Source organism: Lissotriton helveticus, chromosome 1_1 (assembly GCF_964261635.1).
Source record: "Lissotriton helveticus chromosome 1_1, aLisHel1.1, whole genome shotgun sequence".
Taxonomy (NCBI): domain Eukaryota; kingdom Metazoa; phylum Chordata; class Amphibia; order Caudata; family Salamandridae; genus Lissotriton; species Lissotriton helveticus.
Window position 1 is genome coordinate 440,187,191 of NC_136057.1, and position 27,645 is coordinate 440,214,835.

The following is a 27,645-nucleotide window of genomic DNA, read 5'->3' on the forward strand; positions in this document are numbered from 1 at the left end:
TCAAGTCTCCATGAGAGCCAGCCGCCTGGGGTATGGCATCCCTGTCTCTATCATTAAGAATCCTAGAGATGATTATGCGTGGGGGGCAGAGGGTCATTGGTTTAGGCTGTGGAATCAGTGCCCCATGAGCCTGTTGGATTGAGAAAAATTGGAGAGACGCTTGGGCGGAGGTGGTTTATAATCGAGTCCTCCAAAAATAAGTCCACTGACGGCCCCTCTGCACCTTCCGGAACCCCCACCACCTTAATATTGTTGCATCAGGCCCTGCCCTCCTGGTCTTCAAGTCGGGCCGCCATGATTTCCTGTTGTTTCATCAGGTTGTGTACCTGGTTCTTCAAGTGTTTTGTATGTGGATTTAAGGAGTGGATGTCGGCCTCGGTAGTCGTGATTTTTTCCAACATTTTCCTGATGTCTGCCCTCAAAAGAATAACGTCCACTGTCACCCTGCCGATTTTGTGTTCAAGAGATGTCTTCAGGTCCTGTATTATAGCCATAATGACCCCCAAGGAGGGCTGCACTGCCTCCGACTGCGCCACGCCTCGTCCAACGCCACCCGCTGACTGTTTAGGAAAGGCATATTTGTCCATTTTGTTGTACTGCATCTGTGCTTGACTCTTTGGCTTCACCATGACCCGGCAGGGCCATCCAGGCCTCTCCCAACACAAGAAATCCCCCTCCAGACCTCTCCCATCAAGAACTCCCACGGGCGTACAGGATCTCCGTTGTCTGCTTCAAATCGCAGCCTGGGTAATCTTTGTGTCTGATCCTGGGAAGGGCCACCCTGCAGAAGACACCCCCAAACTCGCCGACTTCCAGGCACAGGGATATTCATTAGCTTCCGGGTATACACACACTGCTACCGGACATCCAGACATGGGCCATCAGCTGACACAGCCGGGGAGGTCCACCACATCACAGACTCAAGTTGCTTCTCACACTCTCAACGGCTTTGTAACAGTCAGTGCAACTCAATAAGTGCCTGCGCTCCCACCAGAGGCCAATGCAGGCATGTTGTCGGGTAAATGCCCCACCAAGCCCCTGATTCTCTGGACCAAGGCCAGGACCCCGGCTCAAATCACAGCGTTACGTAGCGTACTTATGCTGTGTCGGGTTTAATGGAGGTGGGAAAGCAGCGGTGCACCCTCCAGCTTACAACTTGCACACCCTTGCCCAGGGGAGCTGCTCGTGACAGGCCAGGTGCCCCATCGCTCTATTGGGTCTGGCTCAGTGACCATCTTTGCTGGCTATCCTGTCCCACAGATGCCCTCCTCGCCCCAAGCTGGAACCCCAGAGTGGTCCGCCAGCCACCCAGTCTACCGCGGTCGGACGTGGGTCCTTAGCACCAGGCCTAGGCAGTGCCTCCTTACCATCCAGCTGAGTACCTCAGTCCCGCGGGGTGCCTCCGATCGTCTTCAGGTCTCGGGACACTTCTGGCAGTCTCGCTGGCCCACTCCAGACTGCTTCCTCCACAGTCAAGTCCAGCGTGGCTCTCACAGACAGGCCGTGCCCTACAGACTCTGGTGACTCTCCTGTGGAAATCTCAGCAGATGCTCCACCCGGCAGCTCAAGCCTCTCCTGGCCTCCCACCTCACAGCTGTACACTACCAAGAGGTTTGCATGGCAGGCGCACATTGGTTTCACATCGATGAGCGTGGATTTTGTGTTGGATGTCGGGTGGGGCTATGTGGTTCCCTAGAGCTTTCTTAGGCCGCGGCCATGTTGGTGACTCTCTGTCAGCTGCATTAAACGTGGGTCATGCGATGACCTATGGTCATGCCACAAACCCCTTTGTGAGCTGTCCCCACACGTCCCCAACACACAATACACATTGTGCTCAAGCTTTGGCAAACCCACCCCTCCTTTACATGGAGAACATTATCCTACCCTAACCTGAAAACCAGTCGCCGTGTCCCTCCACACAATCCACCCGCAGGCAGAGGATCAAAAATGACCAGCAAAGGTGCAAGTGTTGATTTGCTACCCGAATTAATGAGCAGCTAAGCCAGTCACCGGCTCATCATTCCCTCCACCTTTCTGCGGGGCTGCACACTTTTCTGGAAAACTGCTGGTGAGGCACGGTAAACCTGCAGCGGGCTATGGGCGAAAAAGAAGGACACTGTCTGCCAGCTGTCTATCAACTGCACCACAGCAAGTGAGCGATGGATGGGGTACTGGAGCGGGCATGAGCGTGGACAGCTGCTTCTGCAGTGTCTTCGTTACCCAGCAGCTTCAGTCACAACAGATCAACAGCCCGTATCAGCTAGTGCAGGGATAGAGGCATGACATAGGGCTGAGAAAAACATGGCATATTAGTAAAGTGGGCCTGATTGAATGAAGATTGGAGGTAACTTGAGTGTGGAGTAAAGGGGGTCATGAGCGAGGAAAATAATAGGCGGCCCCTGGCTCAAGCCGCACTGCTGATACCTAGCGCACCCCTCAAGTTCAATGCAGCTTAACTCCTCTTTTCTCCCAACCTCCGGCCTTCTGCTCCACAATTATGCAGGCTTCTGTTGCTCTGGAGTTTCTCTGGAATTACTGTGGCCATTTTCCCACATTTGGCGGCCTTTTGGCGGTCTCTTCATAGCCCTTGTGGTCTCTCCAAATTAAAAACTCTGTTTGGTCCTATTAGCTTCTATGGTTGCAGGAGAGTGGGAAGACTTTTGGCCAGCACAGCCGGGTAGGCTGGATGGGCAGATGAATGCCAACTTTGTTTAAGGCAGGTTAAAAACTGCAGCAGCAGGAGAAGAGGGTAGAGGGGGTGAGGCTGCAGGAAACATCACATACCCTCACTCTACCTACCATGAAGCCACTTGTAAGCCTGGGCCAAAGTGCTGCGACCATGCCGCTTATCTTACTTAGCCTTGACCCCACCTCCACAACCACCGTCCGTAGCGTAACTTTCGACTGTAGCGGCAAGTAATGCAGACAGATAGTGCTCAAGACACTCTCTGTTACAGACGGTCTCACAAATGTTTCAAGGTTGAAACATTTACAGGTATTTACATTTTGGAGTTTGGTAGGTTTCCCTGGGTTGCAGCTGAGCACAAGCTAAAATACTTCAGCAAACCACAGTAACAAAATAGCTCAATTTCCATTGTGAGAACTTGGTGTCTCCATGTTGTTGTATTGGGGCCTATCACATAACCCAGACACACACACAAGTGGAGTACTATTTTTATTGGGACAAGTCTGGAAAAGTTAGGTGGTAGGAATTTTATGGATCACCGGAGATTCTGGAACTTTCTCTTACAGAAATGTGAAGACAAATTTGATATTTAGCAAAAGATTGAGGTTTTGCGTGCCTCCTGGCTAAAAAACACATCCTGGGATCCATGCAAGTTATCATACTTGACTCCCCTGGAGGTCTTATATTCAGAAATGTCTGGGTTTGTTAGGTTTTACTGAATGGCGTCTACGCACAAAAAAACGCAGCTGACCATATTGCTATTTTGGCTCAATTTTTATAGTGAAAATGTGCTGTCATCACATTGCGTTTCAGGGCCTAAGTGGGGTACGTTTTTTATCGTGAGAAGCGTGGAAACCTAGAATAGTAGAATAGTATAACATCTGTTATAATCTATTGAATTTCTCTCCATTTTGGCTTCCAAATATAAGCCAGTGAAGTTGAAAAAACACATTTTGCAAAATGCCCTTTGAATCTCATGGTAGTATGGTTAACCCCAAATTCAGAGTTGCAATAAAACCTACTATTCCTAAACTCAGCATCTTCGGCAAATTTTAAAAGTGCACAGGCTTCCTACATACCCATTTTCTATTTATTAGATTTTACCATATGAATTTAAGCATAGTTGGTACACAATCAAAAATCAATTTAGCTGCAGTTCAGTAGCTGGTTCTGGGTATCATGTGCTCTTGGACAACCAACAAACACTGCATATACCTACGTCTGAAGGATGCAATGACACACTACTTTTGTAAATCAGCTATCGGGACTAAAAGTTACAGATGGAAACACCACCAATTTCCATTTTTTTGACCCATTGTTATAATTTTTTATTACAATCATTAGTTGCTCTGGGAACCCATAAGTGATCTACACAAATGTCGCCTTGAACAATTCATTTTATCAAGTTTTGAGAAATGTATAGCTTTTCAATGGGCTTACCACCTGTTTTCACCTGAAGGTCATCACACAGAGGAAAAATCGACTGTTAGTTAGCAACTTAAAAAAGGTGGTAATTTCTGTTTTTTACAACTCTGTTTGTTTCTGGAAGTTGGGAAGATGGAGCTCTTTGCACAGAAAACCTTTTGTTGGTTTTTAACATACTTTCTTGCACAGCCCTTTCCCACAAATTTCACCAAAAAAATGTTGCTATATTTTGGCTAATTTTGGTTCCCTCAAGGGGGGGAATCCAAAAACGCTTGGTATCTTTAAAATCCCTAACAAAGGAAAAAAGAATTCAAATTTGGCCAGAATTCCATTTGGGGCAAATAATTCAGGGGACTGGACTTCAGTCACTAAAAAACGTATTTTGTCATTTAAAAGAAACCATCATATGATCTTAATGTATATTTGCTCTGGTATTTTTAGATTGCAAACCCAGCTCAAGAGCAATGGAGCTTTGAACAGGGTGCATGGCTCTGGGAAGATACAAAGCTCTAGACAACAATGGTATGGTAAACCCAGTTTCCAATGTGTTTATGGCATCATCAGAAATGAATCAATCTTCGTAGCATTACATGATAAGATACTCATTGAAAAATCACCACCATCATGTAATATGTGGCTAAGACTGATTCCGTCTTGAAGGCCTAAGGGCGAAATACCACAAACATCAAAGAGTGCACAACTCTGGAGGGTGGGTAAAGCCTCAGCAGCCAAGGAGTTAATCCAATAAGTGTTACAATATTGAATAGTAACAGGGTAGGATTGGCGAACATAACAATTCAACACAGACTAACTAATGTAAAAGGCGTTGTCTTTGCTTATTTCACACTGATTACACAATGTGCAAGAAAAACAAGATCAAAGTGAAATTGGCTTGACCCCGCCACTACTCTCTATCTCTAGGGTTAGCTAAATAATTGTCTATAACTGCAGATAATAATGGTATTTTCTGCCAACAGAAAATTCTCGATTATAAAATAAAAGTGTCCACAACAGAACAACTGGCACAATTCACTCTACCTAATGCTGGTAAATGTCATTAGTCATGGTGATTTTCAACCAACGTAAATGTAATTATAATCGATAAAATAAACTAAAATAAATGGTTTATCTTTTAGTCAAATTTCCATTTATCTTTTACATACTGTAGAAGGTAATTACACTGCACCCCCAACAAATATATAATCGATTTAAAAAATATTTTTAGCCATGTAATGTTAACGCAACCAAAAAACGGAACCGTCCTAAAACATGAAAAAAAGAATTTTTTGATCTCTGTATTAAATGCCAAAATGAACAGTTGTCTATTCTTCGAATCCAGAAATGTAAAAGTTAAATATTCTTTGCTTGTGCTGCACCTTTTAAGAGGATCCACTGGACAATTATTCAGGTTAGCTGTTTATTTCAAAATCATGCAATTTCATTCACGTTTTCTGAAACACATTCCAGTTTCCTATGTTATTCCAGAATCCATTTAATTTTCAGAAAGAACACAATGTAAATAAAGCATTGCCAGCGATAACTAAAACTCACCTTATAGCCAGAGCTGACCATCAACAACCCTGGTAATTGCAAGAAAGACGGTGAAGCTAATTAATATATATATTAAAGGATACAAGGATTGTTGTCATCGATACTGCAGTTGTCCAAAATGAGTGGAATGCCATCAAGCTGGTGAATCTAAAATGGGGGGGGGAAAACAGTTTAGGGAGCGTTTTGTTGCATCTTGTTGCATCTTAAAGGCATTTTCACTACATACTCCGGAGAATAGAAACCAATTCGTGTTATACTTTTGGTAACGCTTACTTGTCTTCCGTCTTTTGACAGGTATACATAAAGTTGCTGTTTACCAGGGCACAGAACCAATTAATTAAAATAAATACTTGACACTGCGTAGTTCAGGCAGAAAAGACCTAAAAACTTCAGAATAACCGTCAAACACTAGCATTAAAAAAGATGTTTCACAAGGTCTCATTTTCTCAATAATATTGGCAACAAGTCTGATGATGTCGTCATGCAGAGAGTAATGCCACGTATATCATGCAAGTATACTTTAACAAGATCGCAATTTTCTCAGCATGAGAGGAAATACTGCTGACTGCACTCTGATGAAAATAAAATGGTTCAGTTAATAGAAACCGGTACCAGGAGGAGAAAATGGCAGGACCCATCTTTTTGCAATTTGGTGCATATTCAAGGATCTTGACTGCCAAAACACTCAAGAAGGGGGCATTCCAAAATTTGGCACCTATATTATTACAGTAACCTTTCCAGGTGCTGGGTTCCTCCCCTAGATAGCACAGGTTGTAGATCAATTACTAACTAGGTGGTACATAATCTGTGCTCCAAATAGGCCGGACGATTCACTCGGATCTTAGCCGGGCCTTCGGCCAAATGCAGAGAACAGTTGGCCCTGGGCAGAGGTACAGATTCTCATGACTCGCTGAATGTAAATGTGCAGGTTACCCTGTCCTGACTTTCAACAGGAGAACCGAGGGCCCTCGACAAAGGGTGTGGAGACGATTAACAGCACAGCCGAGCTTGCCCCTTCAAGAGAAGGCTATCAAATACACAAGCATGCGTTAGCCATGTTCTCGAGGATGCACATTACGCAACAGGCTGAAAATGTCCATTCATTGAGTAGGGTTTCACGTGGGCATGTCTAGGAGGCCTGCATGCAACATATTGAAGACCACAAACCAAAACAACTGAAACTACACCAGTATATGTTGGAGACAATTATATTGGCGTTCACTGGATTATCTTAATGGTAATCCAAAGGTCAACTAGATATAATAGGACTCAACCAGGTAGCCCACTGGATTAGCCAGCCACACACCAGGAATGGATAAATATGTGGTGTGAAACTATTTTGAAGTACTCCCCTGCCTCTGGAGACCATTGCCCAGGAAAGTGAAGCTTCCGCTTATGATGGAACAAAACAACACCAGCTCTCTAATGCTAGGGTTGTTCCTTCTCCTCCTTTCTTTCTTATGAATCCTGTGGAACCACAAATCCCTTGGAAAAATGGAAGAATGTTTTCATCAATTACGCGAGAGTGTGTGGTACATCTTTAAGCGCAGAATGGCTTTATTACTTCATTGCCTTAGCTCAGAAGTCCAAGAGGTTTTTCAACACCTGCCTGACATCTGCTATAATAAGTAATGATTTAAGTAAGTACGAAATATGCATGAAGAAATTAGACTTGCGCTACTTAACCAAAGTTTCCAGGGTTTTAGAAAGATATCAATTTGGGAAACAAATGCAGAGGTCAGGCGAATCTGTTAAAGAATAGGTTTCTGTGTTGAGGAAACTTGCTTCTACATATTCTTTTGGTGTCAACACTGAAGAAAGACTTCGTGATCAATTCATGTTAGGGTGTTGTGTAGAGAAAGCTAGAGAGAGCTTTTGGCAAAAAGATAATCCTTCTCTCTCTGAGGTTGTTACCCTTGCCAAGACCTATGAACACAGCAAAGCTTGTGTTGAAGAGATAAAGAAGAAACCCATTACACCAAAAGAAGAAACAGCACAAACTGTTTCTGTGCGCAAAAAGAACTATAATAGCTTTAGTTCACATCCACCGTGGAAAGACTTTAGTAATGCTCCACGTCTGCCACAAAAAGACTAACAATTCTTCGCAATCTAACTCTGGAAAATGTAATAGGTGTGGTGATGTTGGACACTATGCAAAATTTAAGGGTTGTGTAGGTTGGAAAACCACTTGTAAGAAATGTGGGAAGAAAGGGCATCTTTCAACTTGTTGCCAGCGAACTAATACTGGTAATACTAAAAAAGAATTCAAGAAGTTTCTTGTGAATTTGTTGATGATTCTTCAGAATATTAAATCATCATGCAAGTTCAAGTTCGCACAGGAGGTCCCTGGGAATCAGTTCAAATTGATGGTGCTACGGTTTCTATGTTATTTGATTGTGGTGCAAAGATAAGTTTGAGTCCCAGAGTTTTCTTTGAAAAAACCTTAGCATGTAAAGTTAAGTTATTAAAACCTGACATTCCTCCCAAAGGTTATGGTGGTCAACCCATCAAACTTGTAGGGTATTTTAAGTGTCCTATTCACTTCAAAAATAGATTTACTGCAGGGAAAAGTTATGTTTCTGCAAGAGGAGACTCCCTCATCAGTTGGATTCATCAGAAAGAATTAAGTGTATATCTAGATTCCAGTGAGACTCCCTCAGTGAAATTGAGACAAATCTTACAAGTGAATAGTGTTGATTCCATTAAGCCCAATTTTGAGGAAGAGTTTACTGGAGTGTTTAAAAAACAACTTGGCTGTATTAAGAAATATGTACACAAAATAAGAATCAAAGAAGGGGCAAACCAGTTGTTAGCTAAGTTAGAGGTGTGCCTTTAATTGACAAAGAAAAGATGAAAACTGAATTGGACAAGTTAAAGGATAATGGCATCATAGAAGAAGTGGAAGCTACCCAATGGTTGGCTCCAGTAGTTATGGTGAAAGAGGCTAATGGTGAAGTTCGCCTTTCTGTAGATTTGCACAAAGTAAATAAGAATGTCATTGTAGACCACTATCCCCTTCCGAATATTAATAAAATCCTTTCCATGTTAAAAGGGGCAAAGTATTTTACAACTGTGGATCTTGCCTCTGCATACCACCAAGTTAGACTTCATCATGAGTCTCACGATCTAACGGCTTTTGTTACTCTGTTTGGCACGTTCAAATTCGTATGTTTGCCTTTCGGATTAATATCTTCTGCTGCTGCTGTTTTTCAGCGTGTAATGGAAAAAATGTTGGAAGGTTTATTGGGTATTAAAATATATCAAGATGATGTTCTTAGTTATGGTGAAGATGCTACTGTACACAACCAAAGGGTACGTGAGGTATTACAGAGGTTCAAAGAAAATGGTGTCATTTTGAAAGCCAGTAAATGCAAATTCGATTTGGATGAAATACATTATTTTGGTCACAAAATAACTCCAGATGGAATTGGACCAAAAAAAGATTTGGCTAAAACCATTAACAATTTAGTCAGTCCGTCGTCCAAAGAAGAGGTGATAACATTTTTGGGAATGACTGAGTATTACAATAGGTTCATTCCCAATTTTTCAGAAAAGACTAAAAACTTGAGGGCTCTTCTCAAGAAGGGCACTCCCTTGGTTTGGAATGGTGAGTGTGAGTTGGAGTTTGGCTTTATTAAGGAAATGCTCAGAGGGGCTTCCAGTCTTCAGAGCTTTGAGCTATAATCATGTCTAATGCCAGTTCAAAAGGTCTTGGGGCAGTCTTGTTACAAAGACACAATGGTTTAGAAAAGACCATTTTGTTTATCTCCAGAAGCTCTAGAGGGGCAGAACTGTATTATTCAGTTATAGAGAAAGAGGTTCTAGCTGTTTCTTGGGCAGTGCAAAAACTCAGAAATTTTGTGTGGGGAAGCAAGTTTCCCGTGAAAACTGACCTTAAGCCACTTAAAGAAATTTTTGAAAGGAAAGGTTTAGTGGCAGTCTCTGCTAGGATCAGGCGCTGGGTAATTAGATTCCAAGAATTTCACTTTGATATGGAATATGTTCCTGGTGCCAAGAATTGGGTGGCTGACTGTTGTTCCCGTTTAGTCGACGTAAATGATGCTAGAGAGGATTTTGCTGATGAAGATGAGAACTTAGATGTTTGTGTGATTAGAGAAGGTAAAGATAGTGAGGATGAGTGGTTGGCTTAAGTTGCTAAAGATTCTGTACTACAAAAGATGGCAGAAAAAATAGGAAGCGTTTGGTCCAACTCAGACAAAAATGATGAAGTTTTACACCTTTTTTTGAGAGTTAAGGACGAATTGTCTTTTCAAGGTGGCCTTGTGTTTAGGGGCACTATACTCATTCCTCCCGTTTCCCTGAGACAGGGTTTGGTTTCCCTAGCCCATGAAAGTCATTCAGGTATCTCTAAGACTAAAGAGAGGTTGAGACTAATGTATTGGTGGCCTGGGATGGATATCCAGGTTGAGCGAGTAGTGTAAGATTGTGGAGAGTGCTGCAAAGCAGACAAAACTTTAAAATGTAGCAACCCATGTTGATAAGAGACATACCGAAGGAACATTGGAAGGAGTGCTTCTGAGGCTGAAGTGTATTTGATCCAACTTAATAAAGCATCCTGGCTTCCAACCTGCCGCTGCCTACTACTTAATTTCACTGACCATAGGAATAATGGGTGCCGTCATTTCATTCTGAGGCCCTGCCATAAGGTCACTCCATGTACTAACTTGAAGGGCCTCTTTTGGGCTCTTTGTTGTGGTTGAATTTCGAACCAAAGTCCTTTGGATCTCCCAGCAACGCTACAAATATTAATGTGGGAATCAACAGACCACGCCCCTTTTACCTGTGTTTTTGCATGTTCCTCTTTAATCTATAACCAGCTGACTTGGATACCACCTGTAAGTCTAATAGGTATCATCTTCAAAAAGATGGATCCTGTAATCAGCAAATTAGCCTTTGTGCGCCTACTGCATAGTATGAATCCACAACATTTGTTAGTTGTGAATTTCTGCATTGTGTTGTTCACCTACCTGCAAGACAGGTCAATTGGATCTTTCAACCTGTAGTTAGCCAAAACCGGCAGAAATGACTTGCGACAATATTATTGCTCAAAACCCTATGTGTTCACTGATGTCAACCACTGACTCCTTCATGTCATATATCCTTCCATATTGCAGTTCAGTCATTACCCCCTAAGTCGATAGCAAGCCTCGGGATAGTCTATAAAGGAGGCTCACCTAGTGCATGCCCAGAAGTCCCAACCAGGATATCCCAATGTTTGTGAAATTATTAATCCAGTTCCTTTACTGTTCAGCCCTTGCAAAGATGAAACAGTCCAACCTCTTGACCAACACAGAATAAAAAGAGTATGGTGAAGATTTTAGAAAACTTAAACGCAAATGTCTTTATACATGAGAAACATCCCTCCAACACCGTTTTCAACAAAATACAGTAAAACACAGTTGTTGGAAATGATCATCCTTGGTATGATATTCCCCCAGATTTTTGCCTTCACTAACCTATTGCCTGTTTGTGTTGGCTTTAGTCTCTGTACACTTTACTCCTGCTAACAACTGGTAACATGCTTGTGCTCTCCCTTCCAAACATGGTAAAATTGGTATACAACTGACTGGTACATTTAATTTATCTACAAGTCCATCGTATACTGCATTATTTGTACCTAGGGCCTGTAAATTAAATGCTACAAGTGGGGTGCAACACTCATTGCACCATTCACTGAAGTAGCCCTAAAAAACATGTCAGTCCTCCCATGACAGCCTATAGTTGAGTTTTAAGATACTATTTCGACCTGGCAAAATAGACCTTTTGTGAGTTAAAATCTTTCCTTTTTTATTAATACATATAAGGGAGGCCATAAAGGCTCATAGAGCAGGGTGCCTGGTACTGAAGTGGGGAATGCAAATTCAATGTTTTACATGCCCTTGCAGTGAATAATCCCCAAAGTTGTTTTTCAGTGTAACATGGCTAGCTCTGCCATAGCCTAACACTGGTTTAGCGTACTATATTTAATAAGTCCTAAATTCAGTTTGGGAACAGCTAGAGAAATACTTCTTCCATACATTATAATAGTAATTTTGAATCCTCTTTAATTGTAAAGCCAGGTTTTAAATTTTTATTTTGGAAATGCAAGTTGCCATTTTCCTGCCTTAAATATATGTGCCTTTCTGCCAGTGTCCAGGGTCACATCACTGTTATTGGCTTTCCTAGGTTTTTTTTTTTTTGGGGATTATAAACTTTTATTAACATTCAAGCAGTCATACACAGCAGTGTGCCTACAACCATGCAAGGCCGGCAGCGATACACACGTAGTATTTCAATCAGAGGCATTGAATTCCCAGATCCATGGAGTGCAGTTAGGGTCAACCATCAACAATATACAAAAGAAGCAATACATACATATCAGATCATATTTGTAGGGGAGCAATTAAGGAAAGTGTGCAGTCAAAAAGGCATGACATGGCATAACAGAATCGGGAGTTCATAGTAGCACCATGGGGTGCAAGGGGACAGAGGCATTACACCTAGTGTAAGCAACGAGGCAGTTCTACCAGGGAAGAAAATTCAAGAAGGTATCAAGTCAGGATAGCTAGGGAGGGCAAGTCAATGCAGTGGCGTTAGATAGTGCCTGAAAAAAAAACATCGATGTTATGCATGCAGTACAATTGCAAAGGATGTTCATCAGTCAAATAATACATAGACCTCGGAAAGGAAGCACCATAACGGATACATCTCTAACAGTGCCACAATCCTCCAATATACCCCTCCCAGCACAGGTCAGGAAGTGATGAATGAGAGCCTGCCGGCTAGATAATCTGTGTGCGTGTAGTGCCGGAATTGTCAGTGTCTTCCTCCCCTTGCGATGCTGTATCGAGAAGGTAGGCCTGTAGGGGGCCCCAGATGTCCGCCGGTCTCGAGTGTAGAGGTAGCAGTTCCGAAAACACACCGTACTGTTCCTGACAGTATAACATATCATGCATCCAAACCTTAAACTTAGGAGCACGGCCCCGGCCCCATCTACATGCCAAGTGTCTTCGTGCCAATAGTAGTGCAACATTAGTGAATTTCCTAACTGTCCGTGCTATCTGTGCAGTATAGCCTAGAAGGAACAACAGCGGATCTGGGGTCAGCGCAACACCTATCATGTGGGACAGACCCTCACAAACCCGTGTCCAGTAGTCCTGTACTTGCGGGCAGGTCCACGATAAATGGAAGAAGTCCGCTCCCTCCCGCCCACATCGCTCACATCTGTCCGAGTCGGCAAGCCCGAATCGAAACTTCCGAGCTGGAGTGTAGTACAGCCTATGGAGGAATTTGTAATGTATGACTTTAAAGTGACAGCTAGACATCACCTCTCCTGACAAATCACAGCAGTACTCCCATTGTGCATCTGTGATATCACTACCAAAATCTCCTGCCCAGTGCGCTCTAGCCGCACTAGTCACTACAGGTAGTTCCTCTCGGATACACTTATACAGTTTCGAAACTAGGTGTCTGCCATCAGAGCTATTCAACACTACAGTGAGCGGGGCTAGGCTAGGGGGTTCATGAGGAAAATCAGGCAATAAGGCTCTCAAGCCTTCCCTAAGCCGTAGGTAATAGAAGAGCTCCAGAGGGTTATGTGCGCTATCTCCGAAAAAGTCATCTCGAGAGCGGAACTTCCCGTCACGGAATAGATCACCCCACACCCCCACCCTCAGCCTCCTGCACATTCGTTGGAATCCTACCTCCCGCAGGAGTGTCATCCGTGGGTGGTAGGATAGTGGCATATGGGTCGCATAGAGTAACGGAGTTTGCAGTCGCTTCCCTATGTCGTGCCACGCCCCTATCGTGCAGGACACCGTGTTGGAATGCATCTCCAGTGCAGCTGCGGGGGCGTGTACCACTCCAGCCAATGGCAGCGGATGCGCTATCCAGTCCTCCGCTGCCACCTGTGGCATGAAAGCAGTTGGGCGTAACCAATGATACAGGTAGTGCGCTTGAGCACTTAAATAGTAAATTTCAAAGTCCGGGACATCGAAGCCCCCCGCCCTATAGGGTTGTGTCATTACCGCCCAGCGGAGCCGAGCCTGCCGTCCCCCCCACACCAGTCGGATAAGTTCAGAGCGCAAGGTTTTAAAAAAATACACGCCTGGATGATAGGGAATATTAAGGAACATATACAGGAGGCGCGGCAGTACCACCATTTTTACCAGGGAGATTCTCGCCGCCATAGACAAGGGCAGTTTGATCCACCGTGTCACTGAATCTGTCAGTTTGGTGATGGCCACTCCGTAGTTCATTCGCAAGGTATCCCCTTTGTCTCTCGATATCTGTATCCCTAGATAGCGTAGTTCCGAAGTGCACCACTCGAGCGGGTAATCTAGCGGGAACTCGGTGACTGCCGGTGTCAGCGGGAAGAGCTGGGACTTGTTCCAAATAATAGAGACACCCGAAAGGCACCCAAAGGTAACGAACTCCCGCAATAGTGAATTAAGATTAGTCTGGGGGTCTTTAACGTAAAGCGTGACATCATCGGCATATAGCGAGATGGAGAGTTGGCGCTGAAAGCAATTGAAGGCGCTGGGTTTGTGGAGCTGCCGAATTCGACAAGCCAGCGGCTCAATTGCCACCGCAAAAAGTAAAGGGGAAAGGGGGCACCCCTGCCGGGTCCCTCTCGTGATCGCGAATTCGGCAGTAAGTTGACCATTTGCAAGCACTCTCGCCGTTGGAGATGTGTAGAGCAACCGTACCCATGCCACAAAGATAGGGGGGAATCCCATCTTTTGCAAGACCGCGAAGAGGAATCCCCATTCCACAGAATCGAATGCCTTCGAGGCATCCAAAAACACCCCGGCAAGGGGAATCTCCGAGTGAACAGTTTGAATGAGGGAAAATACTGTGCGGAGGTTATGTGATGTGGATCTCGTGGGGACAAAGCCGGACTGGTCAGGCAAAATGATCGTGGTCATTAGTAAGGAAAGTCTGGTCGCGAGTACCTTCGCCAGAATTTTGGCGTCGCAGTTCAGCAACGACAGAGGGCGATACGAGTCACACTGTGTGGCATTCTTCCCGGGTTTAAGTAAAGATGTTATTATGACTTCTCGCATAGATCTCGGGAGCACCCCCACTTCCATTGCATCATTAAAGACCTCACGGAGCACCGGAGCCATAATCTCCACGTAGCATTTATAAAACTCCGCGGGGAGACCATCATGACCCGGTGCTTTCCCGTTGCTCAGGGACATTATGGCATCTCGCACCTCATCCAGCTCGAGTGGCGCCCCTAGAAATTGTCTATGGACATCGCTAAGCCAGCAAAGCGCTATATCCCCCAGATAGCCGTCCAGGTCAAATTCCCTAGCGGCTCGCGAGGTATACAACTGTTCGTAGTGTGTCTGGAGTGTGTTGAGTATACCATCGTTGTCTTTGTGTACCACCCCATCCGCTGCCGTTAGTTCTAAGATAGTGTTCGATCCTCGAGCCATTCTTACTGCCATGGCCAACGCTTTTCCTGGCCTCCCTCCCTCATTATAAGCACGGGCTCGCCAGTGTTTCCCTTTGAAATGTACCTCTCTCTGCGCTTCCGCTTCGTACTCTGACAATTTAGTTCTGAACGCGCTATGTGCCTCCCCATTCATCCCCTGCACCATGCGAGTTTCTAAAGCTCTCAACTCTTCTTCCAGTCTGCCTAGCGTTCGTTGTATATCCTTTAGCACCCCCGAGCTTGTGACCTTGAACGCCTCCCACACCGTTTCCACACTGTCCACCGTGTCTTTGTTTCGGGGGAAGAAATCTGCTATGTCGATTCTAAGTTCTTCGCAGAAGACAGTGTCGATGAGGATATTTGGATGTAGTCGCCAGGGCGGACGTGGTTTGTGAAATCCAGGCATATCTAAAGATAGGAAAACAGGGCAATGGTCGGAATGTGTTCTGGGCAAATGTCGAGAAGTGAGAATGTTCGGGGCCAAATTCTGGGACACGAAGATGTAATCTAGTCTAGCCCACGTGCCTGTGTAGGACGTAAAGTGTGTGCCCTCCAGCAAATCAGGATGTAAGTGTCTCCAGCTATCAACCAATCCCCCCTCATCAACTATCCCCTCAAGGGAGTCCCTCATCTTGGTATGGTATGTGGAGCATCCATCTGCTCTGTCCACCCTCGGGTGTAAGGCCACATTAAGATCTCCGCCCCAGACCAGATATCTGGAACCAATATCCACTATACCTCCCCAGAGGCGGGTGAAGAAATGAGGGTCGTCAACATTGGGAGCATAGCAGTTGGCAATAGTAACTGTCTCCCCGCCCAGCCTCCCCCAGACAATGACATATCTACCCTCTTTATCAGTTTGTTGCCCCTGTAGTATGAATGGGAGATTTCGGTGAATAAGAATGGCAGTACCTCTAGCATATGAGGAGAAATTTGAGAAAACTCGCACCCCTGCCCATCTCGCACCAAACGTAGAGGCAGCTGACGGGGGAATATGAGTCTCTTGTAACATAATCACCTGCACATCATGTCTATCCCAATATGCCAACAAATGCCTACGTTTACGTGCATCTTTTAGCCCCCGTACATTCCAGGATAGAAAATTACATCGAGTATCAGGCTTCGCACCCATAGTGGCTTAACTGACTGTGCTGTAAAAAAGTGCAGTGCATACCTCCCAATCGCTTTGCGTAAACAGCTATAACCCAACTCACTCCCTTCAGGTACAATACTGTGGCTCTTTGCTTGTGTATCAGAACTTCATACAGGTCACTTATTAACCAAACAGTCCCCCGAGCCCCCCCCTCCTCCCACAGAGGCAACCCCAACTCGCCAGTGCTAGCTCCCCCCCCAACCCTCCCCACCTCCCTCAACAACCAGGGACAAGAACAATCCCCGCTACAACAACAGTAACAGCATGGGTAATACCCGTTAGGGACCATTCTAGGTGGCAACACAACAACCCCTCTTCTCCCTCAGCCGCCCATGGCAGACCAAACTCAGCTGCCAGGAGAGAGGGGGGGGTACCTGGCGACGCAGTTCAGTTTCAGCATGTCCCAGGCCTCAGCCCTCGCCCAAGTAGTCATGAAGGGGAAGACGGATAGGCCGCAACTACAGACCCCATCACTTTGTGCATTCTATATCGGTACTCACATACAGGAACCACTGCAACATCCAATGGTAGAATTGCAGCGGGGTCAGTGTTCATCATCTTCGAACCGGTCGTCTCCGCGAGCAGGGTCCTCCGCCTCCTCCCTACGCTGGTGCGCTGAACGTTTTATTTGTTTAATGAAGTCTTCGACCAGTTGTGGGTTCGTGAAAATCTTCTGGCGTGCTTGATAAGTGATTCGAAGCCTAGCTGGATAGAGTAATGCATAGTCGATTTGCAGGGACCGAAGTTTCACTTTAACGTCCAGAAATTTGCGCCGCTCTTCCTGCACCATGGGTGTGAAATCAGGATAGATTGTGAACTCGTTACCATCACACACTAGTTTGTTGGAAGAGCGAGCTGCTCGTAAAGCCGCATCTCTGTCCCTGTAGTTTAAAAGACGGGCTATGATAGGCCGCGGTTTCATGCCCGGCTTGGGCACCGGTCCCAGGGATCTGTGTGCCCTCTCCACTATGAACTGGGGGGAGAATGCTTCCGATCCCACTGCAGTCCTCAACAGGCGCTCCACATATTCCTCCGTTCTACCCACATTGGTGGACTCCGGAATTCCAACTATGCGTATATTATTACGCCGGCTTCTAGCTTCTAAATCCTCATTCTTAGCCGCTATGGTGCGCAATAAGGCATCCATCCGAGCCAGCCGTGTTGTATGTTGCCCGGAGGTATCCTCAACATCCGACACCCGTTGTTCCACTTCCGTCAACCTCCCCTCATGGACCTCCAATTTGTGGACCACCGCATCCATACGGGACGACATCCTGTCCACCTTGTCTGCGATGGACGCGAAACCCTGGCGCATTTCACGAAGGAGTTCCTGGGTATCCGCAGAGGTGGATGCCTGGTTACCAGAGGGTTCGTTAGTCTCCATCTTTTTCTGGGAGTCCGGGCTGGTGCGATTCGACTTTTTTGCTGCTTCAAACGTAATCTTCGGTTGCCGTGTATCAGGCCGACCCATCCCAGCGGCCCAGCTAAGGCAGGTGAATGAATCCGTGAGCCGGAAAACAGCAAGAGTCGCACCGGCTATGTAATCCCACTGTCCAGCAGAGCAGGCCGTGGAGCTCGCACTTACCAGCCTCACTCCGATTCGTGGCGGCACTTGCACATGTGGTGGGGGAAAGGAAGCCACGAGCCGCAGGCGCAGGTAGGCGACTGACACTGTATCCGGGCACAACACCCCACCGTGGCGTAGATCTCGGCAGTCTGCTGGGAGCACAACAGCGCAGTCGTCTCTCTGCGCGACACTCAGGAGCCCGCCACCCAATAAAACCAGTTGACGCAGGACAGGCGGGTGGTATGCAGGAGTATGTGCCAGTCGGGGGCAAGAAGCAGATGTTGAGAGGCGTGGGCTCAGATATTCAAGGATCGCGGGTCTGCACACCGCCGCAATGTGTTGCGACCAAGCGTGTCCCAGGCACAGACGTTGCAGAGTATAAAGTCCAGCACCTCCCGAGCAAGCTGTGAAGTGTGTTTACGTCCCACACAATGCCAGGGCGGGAGGGCTATGGCACCGCAGGATTGTTCAGTCCCAGACCTCAGCTAACAGTCCCCGCACCCCAGCGCTCACACGCAGGCTCAGGGTGAAGCGCCACGGCCGGAGCGATGGCTATGTCTGTCGGTGGCGGCACCTCAGGGAGAGGTCACTCAAGCGCGATGCAGATGCCCAGCGGGGGTGGCCCCGCTTCTGGGGCTAAGAGAGACAGGGCGCCAGAGGGTCCGATGATGGCAGGACACCCTCCTAGAACAGGCCGGCAGTCGTGGTGGGGGGGCGGAGGGGCGGGAGTCGCGCCCCGCAGAGACTGGCTGCGCCGGCTGAGCAGAAGCAGGTAGGGAGTTTGCAGCCGCAGTCAGGGAGCAGGAGGGACAGGATAGTACCTGCACTACAGGCAGCGTTCGTCCATGAGGGGGAAACCGGGTCCGCCGTCCTCCTCCGCCGAGTTCCCGCAGTCCTCCGGCGTTTTCGCGCCTTGCCGGGCCTAGTTGGCGCCCGCGAAGCCCCGACCTCGTGTTGACAGGCAGGCCGTCTGGACGCGCTGGTGTCTCCGGCTGCGATCCCCGCTGCGCACTAGGATGGCTCCGCCGGCGGCATACAATAATCGATCCGTCCCAAACTTGCACCGGAGCCTCCGCTGATGTACCTGAACAGGCGAGGGCAGTTTCAGCCTGATCAGACGCCAATAACAGGATCAATTGTAGGATAACGGTCACCAGGATGTGGGAGCCTTACAAAGAGGCGTCCATTCACCAGTGCGCCACCTAGCGCCCCCCCATTGGCTTTCCTAGGTTAAATGTGTATTCCTCCGAGACAGTCGACAAAGGGCCCTGGGAGTGGGGAAAGGCATTTTGTCCTGTTGTCGATGGAATTGAGGACGTGCATGGCCCTTTCCTGAGCTTCAAAGGGTAGCCTCAGGGATGTACCCAGCCCCTTTTTGTCTTCAGAATCTGCCTACCTTGTCATTGGCAAATGCAGGTCACACCTAGGCCTTTGTTTCACTAGACATACAGGAGCCAAACCCAAGGAAAAGAGAAGAACTGAGCAGAGCCAGTTTTGGAGTTAGACAAAGCGGTGTCCCCCACCCACAGGTTGCCACTGTGTATAAAAGTGGCATCCTCAGAACCTGAAATCAGAGCACTCCTGGACCTGAGATTATTCAGATGAAGGCCTGCTTGCCTGTCTGAAACAAGAAGTCTGGACCTGCTTGCCAATGACAAGGTGGAAGGGTATGCTCAGATGTGAGTCCCTTGCTCACTGCACCATCAGGATTCAAGCAAGCCGGGCCGAAGACGGCTGTAATGCCAGAAACCGGTCCCCGGAAGCTTGTTTCCTTTCCAGTAAAGAATTGGCTTGGTAGTTTGGTCTGCCCTGTTCCCATGATGCACTGGGCCAGGGTCAGACTAATTTGCATGTAGCCAGGTTCTGAACTGGGATGGTGCAGTGAGCTAAAAAACGGTGATGGATCAAGCCCTGATCTTTTGACTGGGAAGGAGTGTTCTGCTTAATTCAGATACTCTGTCCATCGCCACCCCCTTTTGAATCTTTTTAGCCACCACAAGTGTGGAAGGGTATGCTCAGATGTGAGTCCCTTGCTCACTGCACCATCAGGATTCAAGCAAGCCGGGCCGAAGACGGCTGTAATGCCAGAAACCGGTCCCCGGAAGCTTGTTTCCTTTCCAGTAAAGAATTGGCTTGGTAGTTTGGTCTGCCCTGTTCCCATGATGCACTGGGCCAGGGTCAGACTAATTTGCATGTAGCCAGGTTCTGAACTGGGATGGTGCAGTGAGCTAAAAAACGGTGATGGATCAAGCCCTGATCTTTTGACTGGGTAGGAGTGTTCTGCTTAATTCAGATACTCTGTCCATCGCCACCCCCTTTTGAATCTTTTTAGCCACCACAAGTGTGGAAGGGTATGCTCAGATGTGAGTCCCTTGCTCACTGCACCATCAGGATTCAAGCAAGCCGGGCCGAAGACGGCTGTAATGCCAGAAACCGGTCCCCGGAAGCTTGTTTCCTTTCCAGTAAAGAATTGGCTTGGTAGTTTGGTCTGCCCTGTTCCCATGATGCACTGGGCCAGGGTCAGACTAATTTGCATGTAGCCAGGTTCTGAACTGGGATGGTGCAGTGAGCTAAAAAAACGGTGATGGATCAAGCCCTGATCTTTTGACTGGGTAGGAGTGTTCTGCTTAATTCAGATACTCTGTCCATCGCCACCCCCTTTTGAATCTTTTTAGCCACCACAAGTGTGGAAGGGTATGCTCAGATGTGAGTCCCTTGCTCACTGCACCATCAGGATTCAAGCAAGCCGGGCCGAAGACGGCTGTAATGCCAGAAACCGGTCCCCGGAAGCTTGTTTCCTTTCCAGTAAAGAATTGGCTTGGTAGTTTGGTCTGCCCTGTTCCCATGATGCACTGGGCCAGGGTCAGACTAATTTGCATGTAGCCAGGTTCTGAACTGGGATGGTGCAGTGAGCTAAAAAACGGTGATGGATCAAGCCCTGATCTTTTGACTGGGTAGGAGTGTTCTGCTTAATTCAGATACTCTGTCCATCGCCACCCCCTTTTGAATCTTTTTAGCCACCACAAGTGTGGAAGGGTATGCTCAGATGTGAGTCCCTTGCTCACTGCACCATCAGGATTCAAGCAAGCCGGGCCGAAGACGGCTGTAATGCCAGAAACCGGTCCCCGGAAGCTTGTTTCCTTTCCAGTAAAGAATTGGCTTGGTAGTTTGGTCTGCCCTGTTCCCATGATGCACTGGGCCAGGGTCAGACTAATTTGCATGTAGCCAGGTTCTGAACTGGGATGGTGCAGTGAGCTAAAAAACGGTGATGGATCAAGCCCTGATCTTTTGACTGGGTAGGAGTGTTCTGCTTAATTCAGATACTCTGTCCATCGCCACCCCCTTTTGAATCTTTTTAGCCACCACAAGTGTGGAAGGGTATGCTCAGATGTGAGTCCCTTGCTCACTGCACCATCAGGATTCAAACAAGCCGGGCCGAAGACGGCTGTAATGCCAGAAACCGGTCCCCGGAAGCTTGTTTCCTTTCCAGTAAAGAATTGGCTTGGTAGTTTGGTCTGCCCTGTTCCCATGATGCACTGGGCCAGGGTCAGACTAATTTGCATGTAGCCAGGTTCTGAACTGGGATGGTGCAGTGAGCTAAAAAAACGGTGATGGATCAAGCCCTGATCTTTTGACTGGGTAGGAGTGTTCTGCTTAATTCAGATACTCTGTCCATCGCCACCCCCTTTTGAATCTTTTTAGCCACCACAAGTGTGGAAGGGTATGCTCAGATGTGAGTCCCTTGCTCACTGCACCATCAGGATTCAAGCAAGCCGGGCCGAAGACGGCTGTAATGCCAGAAACCGGTCCCCGGAAGCTTGTTTCCTTTCCAGTAAAGAATTGGCTTGGTAGTTTGGTCTGCCCTGTTCCCATGATGCACTGGGCCAGGGTCAGACTAATTTGCATGTAGCCAGGTTCTGAACTGGGATGGTGCAGTGAGCTAAAAAACGGTGATGGATCGAGCCCTGATCTTTTGACTGGGTAGGAGTGTTCTGCTTAATTCAGATACTCTGTCCATCGCCACCCCCTTTTGAATCTGCCTTGAGCCCAGGGCCCCATAGGTGACTCCAGGGGCTAGTTGGCTGACTTCCTGTTTGAGCTACAGGGAAACAAAAATATTCCAGAGGTGGACCTGATCTGGTCCACTCTGCGGGTTTCTGTGGGAGTGAGTCTTGACCCCCAAGTGCTGTCCTCGAGGTACTGAACCATTGACTAGTGTCAGAATGCACTTCTTCTAGCCTACCTGAATACTTAACCAGACTCAAAGCTAAGCGGAACCCGATCGACAGTTCTACTGTCTACAAGTGGCACCCAATTGATGGCTTTATTAACTCTGAGCAGTACCCAATCACTGGCATCCCCAACTTAGACAACAAACCCCACTGAGCAGCCTCCGAGTTACTCCGAGACATCATGCAGCAGGTCCCTGTCATTACCAAGCCACTATGAGGACCTACCAACTGGAGACCATCAACCCCTACACTGATGTCGAAGTCAGAAGGTAAACGTTGCACCGGGACAAGCCTGGTTCCTGCATCCGATCTGCTGCTCCATTGCGGTTGACCTGAACATTTGACTTTGAGGCGGTCTAGTGTGACCTAATACCTGTGTTTGGCACTTAGTGCTTTTTGGTGCTATTTTTGCCTAAAAGTTTAAGAACTCAACACTCTGGCTCTACTGATTGGATTTTTGTCATTTTGGTGTCATGTTAGTTATCAAAAAATCCCCTATTTGTCTAAATTGGTTTCTGGTGGTTTTGTGTCATGTTTTCACTTTAATACTGCATAAAAACTTAACAAATTGTCTCCAAGTTAAGAATGACTGCATTTTGGCCTAACAAGATGGTTAAGTATGGGTTTACGTATAGACATTTGTGGTTGACTCTGACAAAGATAGTGATGAATACTTGAGTTGGTTTCTCATTCCCCTCAACTAATATTAATAATTTCTTACAACAGTGCACAAAATGATCTAATGATGTGTAACTGTGTAAAATTTGACAATGTGAAATCATAAGATCTATGAAATTAGACATGGAGTAAATAGTTTAAAAACAAGCCAAAGAAAGGCTATGACTAACTGATGCACATCACTGTAGCTAAAACATCTGCCAGGTTTACTTCTGTTAAGCTTTTTGATCATCTCAGGAGTGTAGCCAGCCTTGATTGCTGAGGTCACTGCTCCAATCCTGAACGAACAAACACTGTTTGTCCATGAGGTCAGAGAACCGAGAACCCATTATTTGTATGCTCTGGTAGTGGGAGAGTTGTCCCTGTCTGTGTGACAAAGGTAGTATCCTGTAGGATTGTGTGATGTAGTCTAGTGGTTGGGGGGTGGAGTTAAAGGGAGGAGCAGGAACGGGAGGAGCCGGGGACAGGAACTAAGGCAGTAAGAGTAGGGACAGGGACGAGCATGGACACACTAAATAAAGCTCCATAAAAAGAAGCAAGTGTCTGTCATTATTAGTAGCAGGATGCTACAACTGGCGACGAGGGTGGGATGGGCATGAACACAGCCCACAGAACCCCACAAGAGTGCCCTGTCCTGTGCAGTGCCGAAAGGAAGAAAACGCTGCCGTGTGGAGCTGCCGCCTAAGGAGATAGACCAGCAGCAGGTGACCCTGTCCCTCCAGTGGTGAGCGCCGAAACGCTCGAGAGAGGTGCAGCAGCAAGCGCTGGAACGCTCGAGGAGAGAGAGCAGTTCGCGCCGAAACGTGACCCCGCCGGATGCGTGCAATCCGGCGTGTGCGGAGAAAACAGAGGTCGGGAGCCCACTCCGACTCTGTCCAGTGTGCCCAAGAAGTGTAGGACCACTGCCCTGGGTGGAGAAAGCTGCCCCAAAGGAGTCCGGCGGTCAGCGCAGTCGAGCGCGGTGGAACCGGAGCTTGAATAGCCGCCGGCATCGGAAATCTCACGCCCGATGCGTGAGCTTTGGCACCGTGTCGCCGAGTAGACGCGGGACCGAGCAAAGCAAGTCAAAGAGGAAACTGGGAGCCCACCCCAGCCCTCCTGAAGCGCCCTGAGGAGTGAGGGGTGTCCAGAGAAGCGAGAGACCCTGAGGAGGCGCCGGAAGAAAAGCGCCGATCTTGTCGACATCGGGGCTCACCCCCGATGCGTGAGAGATGGCACATGGGCACAAGGAAGAAGTCGGGAGTCTATCCCTGGCCTACCTGAAGGGTGGAAAGTGGCCAAAGATCGTGGGCTGCGCTGGAAAAAACCTGCTGGCTGTGGAAGAAGCTCCCGGTGAGTGTCTGGTGTGACTCGGTGAGCTGGAGACTGAATGTATCCCAAATCTCGTGGAGAGTGAGATGTCCGTGAGGCCATCTTGAAGTCAGGCAGGTTTTGTCACAAACTCTGTCAAGAATCCAGAACAGCCATTTTGAGGTCAGGCGGGCAGATTGGATCAAAACAAGCATTGGCAACTGTGATGAAGTAAACATTGGTGACTGTAATAAAACTAACACATGCAAACAAGCACTGGCGAATGCAAGTGAAGAATAATAAAGCACTGAAAAGACAACGACAAATGAGCACATGCAAATGCAAGAAGCAGTCTAAGAAGACAAGCATTGATAAAGACAAGGAGAGAAATAGTACGAACAAGCACTGGCCAATACAGGGAGTGCAACAGAACAAGCATAAGCAAACGCAAGCAACAGGTAAAGGTGATAGTGAACACATACCGAAGAGCGTAAAAGGGAGAAGAGCTGCTGGACAGAATCGCATGAGATTCAGAAGAGGGCAAGACTGCGAAAGACAGTCCCAGAAACAAGCACAACATACACTGAAGTGACTGGAGGACTCGCACTAGTGTAAAGGGAACGCCCGAACGAACAAAGATGTCAAACGTGCCCAGCATCACCGCAGAAGAGTCGTTACCACCTGTAACTAGCATGTGACTCTAAAGAGAAGGAGCCCTGTGTCTAGCACAGTACAGCTGAGTAGTGGACATTTCGGAACGCAAGAAATCTACGTTTTATTCACTGGCGCATACTGTGATGGTTGCGAAGATTATCAACGTCCCAGCAAATGGCCAGACCGGAGACCTCGACTAAAGAGGATCAGCTAAGAAGATGAGAAGCCAAGTGAACAGCCCCGTGCCCTGCGAATATAATCTATCAGAATCCTCTTCTCATGGCGGGGGAAGGAGTGGCACAACGGTTCAACCCCTGCATTGAAGTACCACCCCCAGGGGTGCAGACTGATGCCTGGAGTCTGTGTCTCAAACGGAACCAATGGCTGGCAACATTGGGTGACTTCCTGGACGCCAATGGTGAACAAAGAGAGAGAAAATGTATGATGCTACTCATCCATCTGGTGGGTCCTGAGGGCCGATGCCCAATCAGAACATTTTCCAAAGAAGACACAGAAATCTATGAAAGACTCCAAGAGAAGCTATGTGCCCATCTCTCCGCACAAGCAGATGTGGATCATGATCGCATCGTTTTCAACACAGCTCGTCAGGAACCAGGCGAACCATTGCCAATTTTCATCATTCGGTTGCAAAATCTGGTACAAGGCTGCCATTTCAACACCTTTACGAATGAGGACGCAGTTCGACTCCGGATAATTGAAGGCTGCGCAAACCCCGACACAAAGCGCAAGATCCTGCGAGGGCATTGGTCGTTAGAAGAAATCATTAGGAAGACTGAAATTGGAATGCACGTCAAGGCAAGAGACAGATCAAAGGACCTGGCTCTGAAGGCAAAATGTCAAGATGCCTGGACAGATAAAACTCGGAAAACAAACAAAACGAAAAGGAGAGAGAGGAAAGGCAGACCAGTGAAAAGACAACGGGAGAGACAAAGTGACAAGGGAAGTGACAAGGAGTACTCCGAGTCAACCATTCAAAGGACAACCCCAAGGAGTTCTTCACCCTCAAGGTGTCATTCAAAGTCTGACGAGGAGGGAGCGTCAAGTGGGACAGATCGCACCCCTGGACAAGATGGCAACCTGCACAACAAGAGGGTAAGGAAGACAAACTATAGAAGAAGAGATCAAAATGGTCAACACTGGAAATCGGCACAGGAACACTCTTCGCCAAGTTGTGAAGAAGAGTCCGAGGGAACATCCAGCAGGAGAACACATCACACCCGTATCATAGGTGTCCGAGCACCAAACAAGTGGGAAGAAGAAACAGGTCGCATAAGACGAACCGATCCTCCCCAACAACGAACAGGAAAAGACCAACGCATCAATGGCACCCGTGACAACGAAGAAACTGAGAAGAAGTCGTTGACATCGTATGCGAAGGGCAAAGATGAAAAACCTTGAGATCAAACACAAAGAACAAGCACGTGGTTGTTGAACAACTCAAATGAAACAACACCAAAGACAAGTCGACAAAGGCGCCCGGAGAAGCGTCTTAAAGACAACCCTGAGTTAAAGAACAACGTGTCACGGCCTACTCATTTCAGAAATCCATTACTCGATACACTCTCAAAGGAACGTTTTAAAAAGAATATGGCTAGGAACTCCTCTGATTCAGAAAGCGCGTCTGTCCGATCCTGGAAGTCGACAAAAGACTTCTCTGACTCAGAAAGCATGTCTGTCCAATCCCTTGAGTCGACCGAGTCATGGTCCCGACAACAGCCATGGCGTCAACCACCCGAACGCACCATGGAAGCAAAGGACATCCTTCCCGTCAAGAGTAACATGTCCCACACTGAGGTCTCTGAAAACTCAGTCACTCCACAAGACAACCTGTCCTGTCAGTCGCAGGCATATCCAGACATAGATCATACACCGTCACCCCTGAAGGGGTCCGCGAGGCTGACTCAAAGGGCCTACCAAAGGAAAACAGAGATAGTGGACCTTAGTCACCGGATGGGAAGGGATCAGCCAGTCAGTCCGCAAGGAAAGCCGGACGTGTCAGTAGAGAGAGATCATCATCGGATGAGAGAGAAACATGCCTATGCACAGATGGCCCAAGAGTTCACCAGACAAACTGAGGCCGTGAATGAGTTCCTGAACCAAACCAAGACAATTTCCTCAGATAATACCTTACTGTCTGGTATACATGACCCTGAACTGGAGGGCAGTGTTGCCCTCGACCGGACAAGACAAAGGGAAGTAAAAGTAGATGCGGGTGCTCGGAAGAGAACCAGAACACTATCCACTTATGAAAGAGATCGAGCATCGATAGAACAAGAGCCACCAAAGAAAACAGACTGCCACTGCCGAGCTGAGCCAACAGCAGTTACACCACAAGAAGGAAACATGATGACTGCGGAACGTGAGAATAAACAGTTCACACGGAATGGCTTGCGTTCGCAAAGGCACACTCCCGTAGTCAAGGATGCCCTGATTAAGACAACGGAAAGATTGACCAAAGCCAAGCCCACCACTGATTCGACACTACTGACGCTTGAAGAACAGGCTGTCCGCCGACCCGTGTGGTGGATTGAAGAATTGCGAACACTGTGGAAATTAAGCTCATTTTGTTAAGAAAGGGGGAGATGTAGGATTGTGTGATGTAGTCTAGTGGTTGGGGGGTGGAGTTAAAGGGAGGAGCAGGAACGGGAGGAGCCGGGGACAGGAACTAAGGCAGTAAGAGTAGGGGCAGGGATGAGCATGGACACACTAAATAAAGCTCCATAAAAAGAAGCGTCTGTCATTATTAGTAGCAAAATGCTACTGTATCCCATTCAAGATGGATGTTGTTCTAGGTCAATCCTGAGTAAGGGACCTGGGCAAAAAGGCTCTCTAATACTCCTAAAGAAATACTCCTCCCTCACCCATGCTGGTCGATTTTTAAGCAACAGATTCTCAATTTCTTGTCCCGGTTAGTAACTGCCACATGGCTAATACACACGAGTTGCA

General features: G+C 47.3%; 1 protein-coding gene across 3 annotated transcripts in view; it reads right to left on the bottom strand.

Annotated features, from left to right (window-relative positions):
- Positions 1-27,645, bottom strand: part of LOC144811058 (ataxin-10-like) — a 1,101,028-nt gene that overhangs the window by 62,872 nt on the left and 1,010,511 nt on the right. For all 3 annotated transcript variants that reach the window (XM_078673828.1, XM_078673826.1, XM_078673827.1), the window contains one exon: positions 5,746-5,809. In XM_078673828.1, the coding sequence (XP_078529954.1) occupies positions 5,746-5,809 (64 nt within the window). The remainder of the gene's footprint in view (positions 1-5,745; positions 5,810-27,645) is intronic.